This window comes from Aphelocoma coerulescens, chromosome 34, assembly GCF_041296385.1.
Source record: "Aphelocoma coerulescens isolate FSJ_1873_10779 chromosome 34, UR_Acoe_1.0, whole genome shotgun sequence".
NCBI lineage: Eukaryota > Metazoa > Chordata > Aves > Passeriformes > Corvidae > Aphelocoma > Aphelocoma coerulescens.
This window is the reverse complement of record NC_091045.1, coordinates 58,321-75,384: the sequence shown is the minus strand read 5'-3', so window position 1 is coordinate 75,384 and position 17,064 is coordinate 58,321. Positions and strand designations below refer to the sequence as shown.

At 58.9% G+C, this 17,064-nt stretch overlaps 1 protein-coding gene across 1 annotated transcript in view; it reads left to right on the top strand.

The window, feature by feature from the left end:
- CLPTM1 (CLPTM1 regulator of GABA type A receptor forward trafficking) overlaps positions 1-17,064 on the top strand; it is a 51,861-nt gene that overhangs the window by 340 nt on the left and 34,457 nt on the right. The window contains exons 2-5 of the mRNA XM_068998286.1: positions 1,165-1,356; positions 2,732-2,856; positions 11,288-11,411; positions 16,207-16,365. Of these exons, the coding sequence (XP_068854387.1) occupies positions 1,165-1,356; positions 2,732-2,856; positions 11,288-11,411; positions 16,207-16,365 (600 nt within the window). The remainder of the gene's footprint in view (positions 1-1,164; positions 1,357-2,731; positions 2,857-11,287; positions 11,412-16,206; positions 16,366-17,064) is intronic.

The window sequence follows — 17,064 nt, the reverse complement described above, 5'->3', positions numbered from 1 at the left end:
ACCGGGACCGGGACAGAACCGGGACCGGGGGACGGGAAAGGGAGCGGGGGCAGGGAAAGGGAGCGGGACAGGGATCAGGGTCAGAGACCGGGATTGGGAGTGGAACCGGGGACGGGAGTGGGGGAAGGGATCGGGAGCGAGACAGGGTCCGGGACCAAAGCCGGGGATGGGGACCGGGACAGAACCGGGACCGGGACAGAACCGGAACCGGGGGACCGGGATTGTGACTGGATCAGGGTCAGAGACCGGGATTGGAATTGGGACTGGAACCGGGAACGGGGTGGGGAAGGGAGCGGAACCGGGACAGGGTCCGGGACCAAAGCCGGGGATGGGGACCGGGACAGAACCGGGACCGGGACAGAACCGGGACCGGGACAGAACCGAGACTGGGACAGAACCGGGACCGGGGGACCGGGATTGGGACTGGATCAGGGTCAGAGACCGGGATTGGAATTGGGATTGGAAGCGGGAACGGGGTGGGGAAGGGAGCGGAACCGGGACAGGGTCCGGGACCAAAGCCGGGGATGGGGACCGGGACAGAACCGGGACCGGGACGGAACCGGGACTGGGACAGAACCGGGACCAGGACAGGGCTCAGGGTCAGAGACCGGCACCGGGATTGGGAGTGGAACCGGGGACGGGGGTGGGGAGGGAGCGGGACCGGAACCGGGACTGGGATCGGGACCAAAGCCGGGGACGTGGACCGGGACGGAACCGGGAGCGGGACAGAACCGGGACCGGGCTCAGGGTCAGAGACCGGCACCGGGATTGGGAGTGGAACCGGGAACGGGGGGGGGAAGGGATCGGGAGCGGAACCGGGATTGGGACCGGGACAGGGACAGGGACCCCGAAAAGGGACCGGGATGGGGCCGGGGAGCGGGGAGGGAGTGGGAGGGGCCGGTACCGGTGCCAGTGCCGATGGGCAGTGCTGGTACCGGTGCCGGTGCCGATGGGCAGTGCCGGTACCGGCGGCGGTGCTGACCAGAGGAGCTGGTACCGGTGCTGCCGGGCGGTGCCGGTGCTGATGGGTGGTCCCGGTGCCAGTTCTGATCCTGGTACCGGTGCTGCTGGGCGGTCCCGGTGCTGGTTCTGGTCCCGGTTCCGGTCCTGATGGCTGCCGGCCAGTCCTGGTGCCGGTCCCGGTGCTGGTTCCGGTGGTTCCAGGCGGTCCTGGTGCTGGTTCTGGTCCCGGTTCTGGTCCCGGTTCCGGTGCTGACGGGGGATCCCAGTGCTGGTCCCGGTGCCGGTGCTGCCAGGCGGTCCCGGTTCCGGTTCTGGTCCCGGTGCCGGTTCCCGTGCTGCCGGCCGGTGCCGGTGCTGGTGCCGCTGCTAGTGCTGATGCCGGTGCTGGTGCCGGTGCTGCCGGGTGGTCCCGGTGCTGGTTCTGGTCCCGATGCTGGTGCCGGTGCCTGTTCCGGTGCTGCTGGGCAGTGCCAGTGCTGGTTCCGGTGCTGGTTCCGGTGCTGGTTCTGGTGGTGACGGGTGGTCCCGGTACCAGTTCCGGTGCTGCTGGGCGGTGCTGGTGCTGGTTCCGGTGCCGGTTCTGATGCCGGTTCCGGTTCCGGTGCTGCCAGGCGGTGCCGGTGCTGGTTCCGGTGCCGGTTCTGGTGCCTGTTCCGGTGCTGCCGGGCAGCGCCGGTGCTAGTTCTGGTGCTGGTTCCGGTGCCGGTTCCGATGCCGGTTCTGATGCCGGTTCCGGTTCCGGCAGTGCCGGTGCTGGTTCCAGTGCCGGTTCTGGTTCCGGTGCTGCCGGGCGGTGCTGGTGCCGGTTCCGGTGCCGGTTCTGGTGCTGGTTCTGGTGCCGGTTCTAGTTCCGGTGCTGCCGGGCAGTGCCGGTGCCGGTTCTGGTGCCGGTTCCGGTTCCGGTGCTGCTGGGCGGTGCCGATGCCAGTTCTGGTCCCGATCCCAGTCCCGGTGCCGGTTCCGGTGGTGACGGGCGGTGCCAGTTCTGGTCCCGGGCCCGGTTCTGGTTCCGGTGATGACGGGTGGTGCTGGTTCCGGTGCCGGTTCTGGTGCTGCCGGGCGGTTCCGGTTCTGGTTCCGGTTCTGGTGCCGGTTCCGGTGCTGCCGGGCGGTTCCGGTGCTGGTGCTGGTTCTGGTGCCGGTTCCGGTGCCAGTTCCGGTTCCGGTGCCGGTTCCGGTGGTGACGGGCGGTGCCAGTTCTGGTCCCGGTCCCGGTTCCGGTTCCGGTGGTGACGGGCGGTGCCGGTTCTGGTTCCGGTTCCAGTTCCGGTGGTGACGGGCGGTTCCAGTTCTGGTTCTGGTTCCGGTTCCGGTTCCGGTGCTGCTGGGCGGTGCCGGTTCTGGTTCCGGTCCCGGTTCTGGTGGTGACGGGTGGTTCCAGTTCTGGTTCTGGTTCCGGTTCCGGTTCCGGTGCTGCCGGGCGGTGCCAGTTCTGGTCCCGGTCCCGGTCCCGGTTCCGGTGGTGGCGGGTGGTGCTGGTTCCGGTGCCGGTTCCGGTTCTGGTTCCGGTTCCGGTGCCGGTTCCGGTGGTGACGGGCGGTGCCAGTTCTGGTCCCGGTCCCGGTTCCGGTTCCGGTGGTGGCGGGTGGTGCTGGTTCCGGTTCCGGTGCCGGTTCCGGTTCCGGTGCCAGTTCCGGTGGTGACGGGCGGTGCCAGTTCTGGTCCCGGTCCCGGTCCCGGTTCCGGTGGTGGCGGGTGGTGCTGGTTCCGGTGCCGGTTCCGGTTCCGGTGCCGGTGCCGGTTCCGGTGGTGACGGGCGGTGCCGCAGGTGACGAGCAACGGCAGCGCGGGCGGCGGGGGCGAGGCGGAGGCGGAGGCGGAGGCGGCGCGGGCGCAGCCGGGGGCGGGGCCGGGGCCCAACGCCTGGCAGGTGATCAAAGGAGTCCTGCTCAGGTGAGGCCGAGCCAGCCGGAACGGGGCGGGAATGGGATTGGGAATGGGAATGGGAATGGGAATGGGAGTGGGATGGGATTGGGATGGGAATGGGATGGGAATGGGAATGGGATGGGGATGGGAATGGGAATGGGATGGGATGGGATTGGGATTGGGAATAGGATGGGAATGGGATGGGAATGGGATTGGGATTGGGATTGGGATTGGGATGGGAATGGGATTGGGAATAGGATGGGATGGGAATGGGATGGGAATGGGATTGGGATTGGGATTGGGATGGGAATGGGATTGGGAATAGGATGGGATGGGAATGGGAATGGGATGGGAATGGGATGGGAATGGGATGGGAATGGGATTGGGAATGGGATGGGAATGGGATGGGATGGGATGGGAATGGGATGGGAATGGGAATGGGATGGGATTGGGAATGGGATGGGGATGGGATGGGATTGGGAATGGGATGGGAATGGGAATGGGATGGGAATGGGAATGGGATTGGGATTGGAATAGGATTGGGAATGGGATTGGGAATGGGATTGGGATTGGGAATGGGATGGGAATGGGATGGGAATGGGATGGGAATGGGAATGGGATGGGAATGGGATGGGATGGGAATGGGTGTGGGATGGGAATGGAATGGGAATGGGAATGGGATGGGAATGGGATTGGGAATGGGATGGGATGGGATGGGAATGGGATTGGGAATGGGATGGGATGGGAATGGGATGGGATGGGATGGGATTGGGAATGGGAATAGGATGGGAATGGGATGGGAATGGGATTGGGATTGGGATTGGGATGGGAATGGGATTGGGAATAGGATGGGATGGGAATGGGAATGGGATGGGAATGGGATGGGAATGGGATGGGAATGGGATGGGAATGGGATGGGGATGGGATGGGATGGGATGGGAATGGGATGGGAATGGGAATGGGATGGGATTGGGAATGGGATGGGAATGGGAATGGGATGGGAATGGGAATGGGATTGGGATTGGAATAGGATTGGGAATGGGATTGGGAATGGGATTGGGATTGGGAATGGGATGGGAATGGGATGGGAATGGGATGGGAATGGGAATGGGATGGGAATGGGATGGGATGGAATGGGATGGGATGGGAATGGAATGGGATGGGAATGGGAATGGGAATGGGATGGGAATGGGTGTGGGACGGGAATGGGAATGGGATGGGAATGGGAATGGGATTGGGATTGGAATAGGATTGGGAATGGGATTGGGAATGGGATTGGGATTGGGAATGGGATGGGAATGGGATGGGATGGGATGGGAATGGGATTGGGAATGGGATGGGATGGGATGGGATGGGAATGGAATGGGATGGGAATGGGAATGGGAATGGGAATGGGATGGGATGGGGATGGGATTGGGAATGGGATGGGAATGGGATTGGGAATGGGATGGGATGGGATGGGAATGGGATTGGGAATGGGATGGGATGGGATGGGAATGGGATGGGATGGGAATGGGAATGGGAATGGGATGGGAATGGGATGGGAGTGGGATTGGGAATGGGAATGGGAATGGGAGTGGGGATGGGATTGGGAATGGGATTGGAATGGGATTGGGAATGGGATGGGAATGGGATTGGGATTGGAATCGGATTGGGATTGGGAATGGGATGGGATGGGAATGGGAATGGGATGGGAATGGGATGGGAATGGGATGGGAGTGGGATGGGATGGGATGGGAATGGGGATGGGATGGGAATGGGATGGGATTGGAATGGAAGTGGGAATGGGATTGGGAGTGGGAATGGGATGGGAATGGGATTGGGATGGGAATGGGATGGGAATGGGAATGGGAGTGGGATGGGAATGGGATGGGGATGGGATGGGGATGGGATGGGATGGGAATGGGATGGGAATGGGATGGGATGGGAATGGGATGGGATGGGATGGGAATGGGATGGGATGGGAATGGAATGGGATGGGAATGGGAATGGGATGGGAATGGGATTGGGAATGGGATGGGATGGGATGGGATGGGAATGGGATGGGGATGGGAATGGGTTGGGATGGGAATGGGATGGGATGGGAATGGGATTGGGAATGGGATTGGGATGGGATGGGATGGGAATGGGATTGGGAATGGGAATGGGAATGGGAATGAGAATGGGAATGGGATGGGATGGGATGGGAATGGCAGCAGGGTCGGGGTGGCAGCGGGAGCGGGATGGGAATGGGATTGGAATGGGAGCGGGATGGGATTGGGAATGGGAATGGAATGGGAATGGCAGCAGGGTCGGGATGGGAGCGGGATGGCAGCAGAGTCGGGATGGGATCAGGGTTGGGATGGGATCAGGGTTGGGATGGGATCAGGGTGGGAGCAGGAGCGGGATGGGAGCAGGAACGGGATGGGATTGGGAACGGGATGGGATTGGGAACGGGAATGGGATGGGAATGGCAGCAGGAGAGGGATGGGATCAGGGTCAGGATGGGATTGGGTTTGGAATGGGATCAGGGTCACGATGGGATCAGGGTCAGGATGGGATCAGGGTCGGGGTGGGATCAGTGTCGGGATGGGATCAGGGTGGGAGCAGGAGCAGGATGGGATTGGGATTGGAATGGGATTGGAATGGGATCAGGGTCAGGATGGGATCAGGGTGAGAGCAGGAGCAGGGTGGGATTGGGATTGGAATGGGATTGGAATGGGATCAGGGTCGGGAGGGGATCAGGATGGGAGCAGGAGCAGGGTGGGATTGGGATTGGAATGGGATCAAGGTTGGGATGGGATCAGGATGGGAGCAGGAGTGGGATGGGATTGGCATTGGAATGGCAGCAGGGTTGGGATGGGATCAGGATGGGATTGGGATTGGAACGGGATCAGGGTCGGGATGGGATCAGGATGGGATTGGGATTGGAACGGGATCAGGGTCGGGATGGGATCAGGATGGGAGCAGGATGGGAGCAGGAGTGGGATGGGATTGGGATTGGAATGGGATCAGGGTCAGGATGGGATCAGGATGGGATTGGGATCAGGATGGGATTGGGATAGGATCAGGATGGGATCAGGGCCGGGATGGGATTGGGATTGGAATGGGATCAGGGTCGGGATGGGATCAGGGTCGGGATGGGATCAGGATGGGATTGGGATTGGAATGGGATTGGGATAGGATCAGGATGGGATCAGGGTCGGGATGGGATTGGGATCAGAATGGGATCAGGGTCGGAATGGGATCAGGATGGGATTGGGATGGGAATGGGATCAGGGTCAGGATGGGAGCGGGATGGGGATGGGAATGGGATTGGAGCAGGATCACGATGGAGTTGGCAATGGGGTAGGAGTAGGGTTGGGATCAGGGTCAGGATAGGAGTGGGATGGGGGTCAGGGTCGGGATGGGATCAGGGTCAGGATAGGAGCAGGATGGGAGCGGGATCGGGATGGGGGCGGGATCAGGGTCGGGATGGGATTGGAATGGGATCAGGGTCGGGATGGGATCAGGATCAGGATCTGGACGGGGGTCAGGATTGGGATGGAATCGGGATTGGGATCAGGATGGGATTGGGATGCAATCGGGATTGGCATCAGGATGGAATCGGGATCAAGGTGGAATCAGGGTCGGGATCAGGACCGGGATGAGGGTCGGGACGGGGATCAGGATTGGGATGGAATCAGGATTGGGATCACGATAGAATCGGGATCGGGATGGAATCAGGATCGGTGTCAGGATGGAATCGGGATGGGGACGGAATCAGGAGCGGGATCGGGATGGAATCAGGATCGGGACGGGGATCAGGATCGGGATCAGGATGGAATCAGGGTTGGGATTGGGATGGACCCGGGGTTGGGATGGGGATCAGGATCACGCTGGCAGCGGGATCACCTTGGGATTGGGATTGGGATCAGGATGGAATCAGGGTTGGGATGGAATCAGGATCGGGATGGAATCAGGATCGGGATGGAATCAGGATTGGGATCAGGATGGAATCAGGATCAGGCTGGCAGCGGGATCACCCTGGGATCGGGATTGGGATGGAATCAGGATCAGGACAGGAATCAGCATCGCGCTGGCAGCGGGATCACCTTGGGATCGGGATGGAATCAGGATAGGGATGGAATCAGGATTGGGATGGGAATCGGGATCACACTGGCAGGGGGATCACCTTGGGATCGGGATCAGGATGGAATTGGGATCAGGATCAGGATCGGGATGGAATCAGGATTGGGACGGGGATTGGGATCACGCTGGCAGTGGGATCACATCGGGATCGGGATCACCCCGGGATTATCCGGGACCCCCAAACCCGGGGCTACCTCTGGCTCTGCCACTGGGATCGGGATCGGGAGTGGGATCGGGATTGGGATCAGGATTGGGATCGGGATTGGGATCGGGATTGGGATCGGGATTGGGATCGGGATTGGGATTGGGATCAGGATTGGGATCAGAATCGGGATCAGGATTGGGATCAGGATCGGGATCAGGATCAGGATTGGGATCGGGATCGGGATCGGGATTGGGATCAGGATCGGGATCAGGATTGGGATCAGGATTGGGATCAGGATTGGGATTGGGATCGGGATCAGGATTGGGATTGGGATCGGGATCAGGATCGGGATTGGGATCAGGATCGGGATCAGGATTAGGATCAGGATCGGGATCGGGATCAGGATTGGGATCGGGATTGGGATCGGGATCGGGATTGGGATCGGGATCGGGATCGGGATTGGGATCAGGATCGGGATCAGGATTGGGATTGGGATCAGGATTGGGATCGGGATCAGGATTGGGATTGGGATCGGGATCAGGATCGGGATTGGGATCAGGATCGGGATCGGGATCGGGATCAGGATTGGGATCGGGATTGGGATCGGGATTGAGATCGGGATTGGGAGTGGGATCGGGATCAGGATCAGGATCGGGATTGGGATCGGGATTGGGATCAGGATTGAGATCGGGATTGGGATTGGGATCAGGATTGGGATCAGGATCGGGATTGGGATCAGGATTGGGATCGGGATTGAGATCGGGATCAGGATTGGGATTGGGATCGGGATTGGGATCGGGATTGAGATCAGGATCAGGATCGGGATCGGGATCGGGATCGCCGCCCGCCCTTCCCGGTTCCCGCGGGGTCAGGGCCCCGTCCCGGCATTCCCGGGATCCGAAGGTCGCGGGAAGGGCCCGGGGTGGGGCTGGGGGGGAGGGGAATCCTCGGGAGGCGCTCCCGGAATGCGCCAAAAATCGGGAATTCTGCGCGGGGAGCGGGATTGGGGGAAAAGGGGATTTTTGGGAGGGGGATTTGGGGAAAAAGGGGATTTTTCGGGAAGAGAGATCCGTAAGAACGGGGATTTTTCGGGAAGGAGGAGTTTGTGGGAAGAAGAAATCCCTGGGAAAAGGGGATTTTTGGGAGTGGGATTTGAGGGAAAAAAGGGGATTTTTGGGAGTGGGATTTGAGGGAAAAGGGGATTTTTGGGAAGGGGGATCCCTGGGAAAAGGGGATTTTTGGGAGCGGGGTTTGGGGGAAAAGGGGATTTTTTGGGAAGCGGGCTCCGTAGGACCGGGGATTTTTCGGGAAGGAGGAGTTTCTGGGAAGAGGCAATCCCTGGGAAAAGGGGATTTTTGGGAGCAGGGTTTGGGGGAAAAAAGGGGATTTTTGGGAAGGGGGATTAGGGGGAAAAAGGGGATTTTTGGGAAAAGAAAATTTTTGGGAAGAGGGATCCCTGGGAAAAGGGGTTTTTGGGAGGGGGATTTGGGGGAAAAGGGGATTTTTGGGAGTGGGCTCCATAGGAACGGGGATTTTTTGGGAAGGAGGCGTTTCTGGGAAGAGGCAATCCCCGGGAAAAGGGGATTTTTGGGAGTGGGATTTGAGGGAAAAGGGGATTTTTGGGAAGAGAGAATCTCTGGGAATGGGGATTCATGGGAAAAAGAGATTTTTGGGAGCATGATTTGGAGGAAAAAGGGATTTCTGAGAGCGAGATTTGGGGAAAAGGGGATTTTTTGGGAAGAGAGAATCTCTGGGAACGAGGATCCGTGGGAAAAGGGGATTTTTGGGAGCGGGATCTGTGGGAAAAAGGGATTTTTGGGAAGGGGGATTTGGGGAAAAAAGGGGATTTTTGGGAGTGGGATTTGGGGGAAAATGGGATTTTTTGGGAAGAGAAGATCTCTGGGAAGAGGGATCCCTGGGAAAAGGGGATTTTTGGGAGCAGGGTTTGGGGGAAAAGGGGATTTTTTGGGAAGAGAAAATCTCTGGGAATGGGGATCCCTGGGAAAAGGGGATTTTTGGGAAGCAGGCTCTGTAGGAACGGGGATTTTTTGGGAAGGAGGAGTTTGTGGGAAGAGCAAATCCCTGGGAAAAGGGGATTTTTGGGAGTGGGATTTGGGGAAAAGGGGATTTTTTGGGAAGAGAGAATCTCTGGGAACGAGGATCCGTGGGAAAAAGAGATTTTTGGGAGTGGGATTGGGGGAAAAGGGGATTTTTTGGGAAGGAGGAGTTTGTGGGAAGAGGAAATCCCTGGGAAAAGGGGATTTTTGGGAGCGGGATTTGAGGGAAAACGGGATTTTTGGGAGCGAGGTTTGTGGGAAAAGGGGATTTTTGGGAAGGGGGATCCCTGGGAAAAGGGGATTTTTTGGGAAGCGGGCTCCGTAGGAACGGGGATTTTTCGGGAAGGAGGAGTTTCTGGGAAGAGGCAATCCCTGGGAAAAGGGGATTTTTGGGAGCGGGATTTGGGGAAAAAAGGGGATTTTTGGGAAGGGGGATTTGGGAGAAAAAGGGGATTTTTGGGAGAAGAAAATTTTTGGGAAGGGGGATGCATGGGAAAAGGGGATTTTTGGGAGCGGGTTTTGGGGGAAAAGGGGATTTTTTGGGAAGCGGGCTCCGTAGGAACGGGGATTTTTCAGGAAGGAGGAGTTTCTGGGAAGAGGCAATCCCTGGGAAAAGGGGATTTTTGGGAGGGGGATTTGAGGGAAAAGGGGATTTTTGGGAAGAGAGAATCTCTGGGAATGGGGATTCATGGGAAAAAGGGATTTTTGGGAGCACGATTTGGAGGAAAAAGGGATTTCTGGGAGCGAGATTTGGGGAAAAGGGGATTTTTTGGGAAGAGAGAATCTCTGGGAACGAGGACCCGTGGGAAAAGGGGATTTTTGGGAGCGGGATCTGTGGGAAAAAGGGATTTTTTGGGAAGGGGGATTTGGGGAAAAAAGGGGATTTTTGGGGGTGGGATTTGGGGGAAAATGGGATTTTTTGGGAAGAGAAGATCTCTGGGAAGGGGGATCTGTGGGAAAAGGGGATTTTTGGGAGCAGGATTTGTGGGAAAAAGGGATTTTTTGGGAAGAGAGAATCTCTGGGAAGGTGGATCCATGGGAAAAGGGGATTTTTGGGAAGCAGGATCTGTAGGAACGGGAATTTTTTGGGAAGGAGGCGTTTCTGGGAAGAGGCAATCCCTGGGAAAAGGGGATTTTTGGGAGTGGGATTTGAGAGAAAAGGGGATTTTTGGGAGCGGGATTTGAGGGAAAAGGGGATTTTTGGGAAGGGAGATTAGGGGGAAAAAGGGGATTTTTGGGAAAAGAAAATTTTTGGGAAGAGGGATCCCTGGGAAAAGGGGTTTTTGGGAGGGGGATTTGGGGGAAAAGGGGATTTTTGGGAGTGGGCTCCATAGGAACAGGGATTTTTCGGGAAGGAGGAGCTTCTGGGAAGAGAAAATCCCCGGGAAAAGGGGATTTTTGGGAGTGGGATTTGAGGGAAAAGGGGATTTTTGGGAAGAGAGAATCTCTGGGAATGGGGATTCATGGGAAAAAGGGATTTTTGGGAGCACGATTTGGAGGAAAAAGGGATTTCTGGGAGCGAGATTTGGGGAAAAGGGGATTTTTTGGGAAGAGAGAATCTCTGGGAACGAGGACCCGTGGGAAAAGGGGATTTTTGGGAGCGGGATCTGTGGGAAAAAGGGATTTTTGGGAAGGGGGATTTGGGGAAAAAAGGGATTTTTGGGAAGGGGGATTTGGGGAAAAAAGGGGATTTTTGGGAGTGGGATTTGGGGGAAAAGGGGATTTTTTGGGAAGAGAAGATCTCTGGGAAGGGGGATCCGTGGGAAAAGGGGATTTTTGGGAGCAGGATTTGTGGGAAAAAGGGATTTTTTGGGAAGAGAGAATCTCTGGGAAGGTGGATCCATGGGAAAAGGGGATTTTTGGGAAGCGGGCTCCGTAGGAACGGGGATTTTTCGGGAAGGAGGCGCTTCTGGGAAGAGGCAATCCCTGGGAAAAGGGGATTTTTGGGAAGAGATGAATCCCGGGGAGAGGAACTCCCCGGACAAAACAATTCCTGCGAAGTGAAATCCGCGGGGGGAAAAAAAAATCCCAGAACCTCCCAAAACCGCCGGGAAAACCCAGATTTTTTGGGAAAGGGGGGGGGGGGGGAGGGGAGACGACGCCGGCAGAATTCCCGAGGGTTTTTCCCGCTTTTTTTTCCCCGCAGGATTTTCATCATCTGGGCCATCTCCAGCTGGTTCCGGAGGGGGCCGGCGCCGCAGGAGCCCAACAGCCCCGGAGGGAGCCCCCGGAGCCCCAGCAGGAACCTCTTCCCAAAGGACACCCTGATGGTGCGGCGGGAAAAGCGGGAATGCCGGGAAAGGGGGAATGTGGGAAAGGGGGAATGGTGGAAAGTGGGAATGCTGGAAAGTGGGAATGCCGGCAGGAAAAACAGGAATGCTGGAAAGTGGGAATGCTGGAAAGGGGGAATGCTGGAAAGTGGGAAAAGCGGGAATGTTGGAAAGTGGGAATGCTGGAAAGTGGGAATGCTGGAAAGGGGGAATGCTGGAAAGTGGGAAAACGGGAAAGTGGGAATGGTGGAAAGTGGGAATGCTGGAAAGCGGGAATACTGGCAGGAATGCCGGGAAAGCGGGAATGCCGGTGGGAAAAGCGGGAATGCTGGAAAAGTGGGAATGTTGGAAAGCGGGAATGCCGGCGGGAAAGCGGGAATGCTGGAAAGAGGGAATGGCGGGAAAGCGGGAATGTTGGAAAGCAGGAATGCCAGCGGGAAAGCGGGAATGCCAGAAAAGCGGGAATGTTGGAAAGTGGGAATGCTGGAAAGCGGGAATGCCGGCGGGAATGCCAGCGGGAAAACGGGAAGGCTGGAAAGGGGGAATGCTGGGAAAGTGGGAATGCTGGAAAGTGGGAATGGTGGAAAAGTGGGAATGGTGGAAAAGTGGGAATGGTGGAAAGTGGGAATGCCGGCGGGAAAAACGGGAATGCTGGGAAAGGGGGAATGCCGGGAAAGCGGGAATGCTGGAAAGTGGGAATGCTGGGAAAGGGGGAATGGTGGAAAAGTGGGAATGGTGGAAAGGGGGAATGTGGGAAAGGGGGAATGGTGGAAAGTGGGAATGGTGGAAATTGGGAATGGTGGGAAAGGGGGAATGCTGGAAAGGGGGGATGGTGGGAAAGGGGGAATGGTGGAAAGGGGAATGATGGAAAAGTGGGAACGCCAGCGGGAAAGTGGGAATGCCAGAAAAGCGGGAATGCCGGGAAAGTGGGAATGCTGGAAAGTGGGAATGGTGGAAAAGGGGGAATGGTGGAAAGTGGGAATGCCAGGAAAGTGGGAATGCCGGGAAAGTGGGAATGGTGGAAAGTGGGAATGCCAGCGAGAAAGCGGGAGCACCAGGAAAGTGGGAATGCTGGCGGGAAAGCGGGAATGCTGGAAAGTGGGAAAGTGGGAAAACGGGAAAGCGTGAAAACAGGAAAGTGGGAATGGTGGGAAAGCGGGAATGCCGGGAAAGCGGGGATGCCGGAAAGTGGGAATGCTGGAAAGTGGGAATGCTGGGAAAGCGGGAATGCCAGTGGGAATTCTGGGCTTGGATCCCAAATCCTTGGGGGGTTCCGGGCTCGGATCCCAAATCCAGGGCAGATTCTGGGCTTGGATTCCAAATCCAGGGTGGATTCCAGGCTCAGATTCCAGATCCAGGGGGAATTCCAGGCTGGGATCCCAAATCTTGGGGGGGGTTCCGGTCTTGGATTCCAAATCTGGGGAGATTCTGAGTTTGGATCCCAAATCCGGGGGGGGGTTCCAGGCTTGGATCCCAAATCCGGGGGGGGGGTTCCAGGCTTGGATCCCAAATCTGGGGGGGAATTCCGGGCTCGGATCCCAAATCCGGGGAGGTTCCAGGCTTGGATTCCAAATCTGGGGGGGGGTTCTGCGCTCGGATTCCAGATTTGGGGGGGTTCCGGACTCAGATCCCAAATCCGGGGAGATTCTGGGCTCGGATCCCAAATCCAGGGTGGATTCCAGGCTCAGATTCCAGATCCAGGGGGGATTCCAGGCTGGGATCCCAAATCTGGGGGGGGGTTCCGGGCTCGGATTCCAAATCCTGGGGGGGTTCCGGGCTTGGATTCCAAATCTGGGGGGGATTCCAGGCTTGGATGCCAGATTTGGGGGGAATTCTGGGCTCGGATCCCAAATCCAGGGTGGATTCTGGGCTTGGATTCCAAATCTGGGGGGGGTTCTGGGCTCAGATCCCAGATTTGGGGGGAATTCCGGGTTTGGATCCTGGATTTGGGGGCAATTTTGGGCTCAGATCCCAAATCCTGGGGGATTCCGGACTTGGATTCCAGATTTTTGGGGGATTCCGGCCTCAGATCCCGGATTTGAAGGGAATTCCGGGTTCGGATCCCAAATCCAGAGGGGATTCCAGGCTCGGATCCCAAATCCGGGGGCAATTCTGGGCTCGGATCCCAAATCCAGGGGAGATTCCGGGCTCGGATCCCAGATCCGGGGGCGATTCTGGGGGACGTTCCCGGGGGATTTGGGGGATCCCGGGGGATTCGGGATCAGGAAAAAGGGGATTTGGGGTTGGGATTTGGGGGATTCCAGGTGGGAATGGGGCTGATCCCGAGGGATTTGGGGGATCCCGGGGGATTTGAGCTCGGGAGGACGAGGCCATTTGGGGCCGTTCCGGGGCCGTTCCGGGGCCGTTCCCGAGGGATTTAGGGGGGGATCCTGGGGGATTTGGGGTCAGGAGAATGAGGCCATTCTGGGGCCGTTCCGGGGCCGTTCCGGGGCCGTTCCCAAGGATTTTGGGGGGGATCCTGTGGGATTTGGGCTCAGGAGAACGAGGCCCTTCCGGGGCCGTTCTGGGGCCGTTCCGGGGCCGTTCCGGTGCCATTCCCGAGGATTTTGGGGGGGATCCCGTGGGATTTGGGGTCAGGAGGACGAGGCCATTTGGGGCCGTTCCGGGGCCGTTCCGGTGCCATTCCCGAGGATTTTGGGGGGGATCCTGTGGGATTTGGGCTCAGGAGAACGAGGCCATTCGGGGCCGTTCCGGGGCTGTTCCGGGGCCGTTCCGGTGCCGTTCCCAAGGGATTTAGGGGGGGATCCCGTGGGATTTGGGGTCAGGAGAACGAGGCTGTTCGGGGCTGTTCCGGGGCTGTTCCGGGGCCGTTCCGGTGCCATTCCCGAGGATTTTGGGGGGGATCCCGTGGGATTTGGGCTCAGGAGGACGAGGCCATTTGGGGCCGTTCCGGGGCCGTTCCCGAGGGATTTAGGGGGGGATCCTGTGGGATTTGGGGTCAGGAGAATGAGGCCATTTGGGGCCGTTCTGGGGCCATTCCGGGGCTGTTCCGGTGCCATTCCCGAGGATTTAGGGGGGGATCCTGTGGGATTTGGGGTCAGGAGAACGAGGCCGTTCGGGGCCGTTCCGGGGCCGTTCCGGTGCCATTCCCGAGGATTTTGGGGGGGATCCCGTGGGATTTGGGCTCAGGAGAACGAGGCCATTTGGGGCCATTCCGGGGCCGTTCCGGTGCCATTCCCGAGGGATTTGGGGGGGATCCTGTGGGATTTGGGCTCAGGAGGACGAGGCCATTTGGGGCCGTTCTGGGGCCGTTCTGGTGCCGTTCCCGAGGATTTTGGGGGGGATCCTGTGGGATTTGGGCTCAGGAGAACGAGGCCATTTGGGGCCGTTCCCAAGGGATTTGGGGCGGATCCTCTGGGATTTGGGGTCAGGAGGACGAGGCCATTTGGGGCCATTCCGGGGCCGTTCCGGTGCCATTCCCGAGGATTTTGGGGGGAATCCTGTGGGATTTGGGGTCAGGAGGGCGAGGCCCTTCCGGGGCTGTTCCGGGGGTGTTCCAGGGCCGTTCCTGAGGGATTTGGGGTCAGAAATGAGGATTTGGGCTCAGGAGGACGAGGCCCTTCCGGGGCCGTTCCCGAGGGATTTGGGGCGGATCCTGTGGGATTTGGGCTCAGGAGAACGAGGCCATTTGGGGCCATTCCGGGGCTGTTCCGGGGCTGTTCCCGAGGGATTTGGGGTCAGAAATGGGGATTTGGGCTCAGAGGGACGAGGCCGTTCGGGGCCGTTCCGGGGCCGTTCCAGGGCTGTTCCCAAGGGATTTAGGGGGAGGATCCCGTGGGATTTGGGGCTCAGGAGGACGAGGCCGTTCCGGGGCCATTCGGGGCCATTCCGGGGCTGTTCCCGAGGGATTTGGGGTCAGAAATGGGGATTTGGGCTCAGAGGGACGAGGCCGTTCGGGGCCGTTCCGGGGCCGTTCCAGGGCTGTTCCCAAGGGATTTAGGGGGAGGATCCCGTGGGATTTGGGGCTCAGGAGGACGAGGCCGTTCCGGGGCCATTCGGGGCCATTCCGGGGCTGTTCCCGAGGGATTTGGGGTCAGAAATGGGGATTTGGGCTCAGGAGGACGAGGCCATTCGGGGCCGTTCCGGGGCCGTTCCGGGGCCGTTCCCGAGGGATTTAGGGGGGGATCCCGTGGGATTTGGGGTCAGGAGAACGAGGCCGTTCGGGGCTGTTCCGGGGCCGTTCCGGTGCCATTCCCGAGGATTTTGGGGGGGATCCTGTGGGATTTGGGGTCAGGAGAATGAGGCCGTTCTGGGGCCATTCGGGGCCGTTCCGGGGCTGTTCCCGAGGGATTTGGGGTCAGAAATGGGGATTTGGGCTCAGAGGGACGAGGCCATTCGGGGCCATTCCGGGGCCGTTCCAGGGCCGTTCCCGAGGGATTTAGGGGGGGATCCTGGGGGATTTGGGCTCAGGAGGACGAGGCCATTTGGGGCCGTTCTGGGGCCGTTCCGGTGCCGTTCCGGGGCCGTTCCGGTGCCGTTCCCAAGGACTTTGGGGGGGATCCTGTGGGATTTGGGCTCAGGAGGACGAGGCCATTCGGGGCCATTCCGGGGCCGTTCCGGGGCCGTTCCGGGGCCGTTCCCGAGGGATTTGGGGGGGATCCTGTGGGATTTGGGGTCAGGAGAACGAGGCTGTTCGGGGCCATTCCGGGGCCGTTCCGGGGCCGTTCCCGAGGGATTTAGGGGGGGATCCTGTGGGATTTGGGCTCAGGAGAACGAGGCCATTCGGGGCCGTTCCGGGGCCGTTCCCGAGGGATTTAGGGCCGCGTTCCCGCAGGATCTCTACGTTTACGTCTCGGAGCACGAGCACTTCACGGATTTCAACGTCAGCTCCGCCCTGTTCTGGGAAAAGCGGGATCTGGTCTACGGGGACTGGAGCAGCGGCGAGAATTCCGACGGCTGCTACGAGCACTTCGGGGAGCTCGACGTGTCCCAGGTGGGGAAACGGGAACGGCGGGGGTGGAAAAGGGGGTTTGGGGTGGGGAAAAGGGGGTTTGGGGTGGGGAATGGGGGTTTGGGGTCGGGAAATGGGAATTTGGGGTCGGGAAAAGGGGATTTAGGGTCAGGAAATGGGGATTTGGGGTGGGGAAAAGGGGGTTTGGGGTGGGAATGGGGATTTGGGGTCAGGAAAAGGGGGTTTGGGGTCGAGAATGGGGGTTTGGGGTCAGAAATGGGGATTTGGGGTCGGGAAAAGGGGGTTTGGGGTGGAGAAATGGGGCTGATCCCATGGGATTTAAGGTCAGGAAATGGGGGTTTGGTGTCGGGAAAAGGGGATTTGGGGTCCCAACCTTTCCCAGGGTTTTTCCCGACCTTTTCCCGGGTTTTTCCCGACCTTTTCCTGGGGTTTTTCCCAACCTTTTCCCGGGGTTTTTCCCAACCTTTTCCCAGGGTTTTTCCCAACCTTTTCCAGGGTTTTTCCCGACCTTTTCCTGGGATTTTTCCCACCCTTTTCCTGGGGTTTTTCCCGACCTTTTCCCGGGGTTTTTCCCAACCTTTTCCCGGGGTTTTTCCCGATCTTTTCCTGGGATTTTCCCAACCTTTTCCCGGGATTTTTCCCGACCTTTCCCAGGGTTTTTCCCAACCTTTTCCCGGGATTTTTCCCACCCTTTTCCCGGGGTTTTTCCCAACCTTTTCC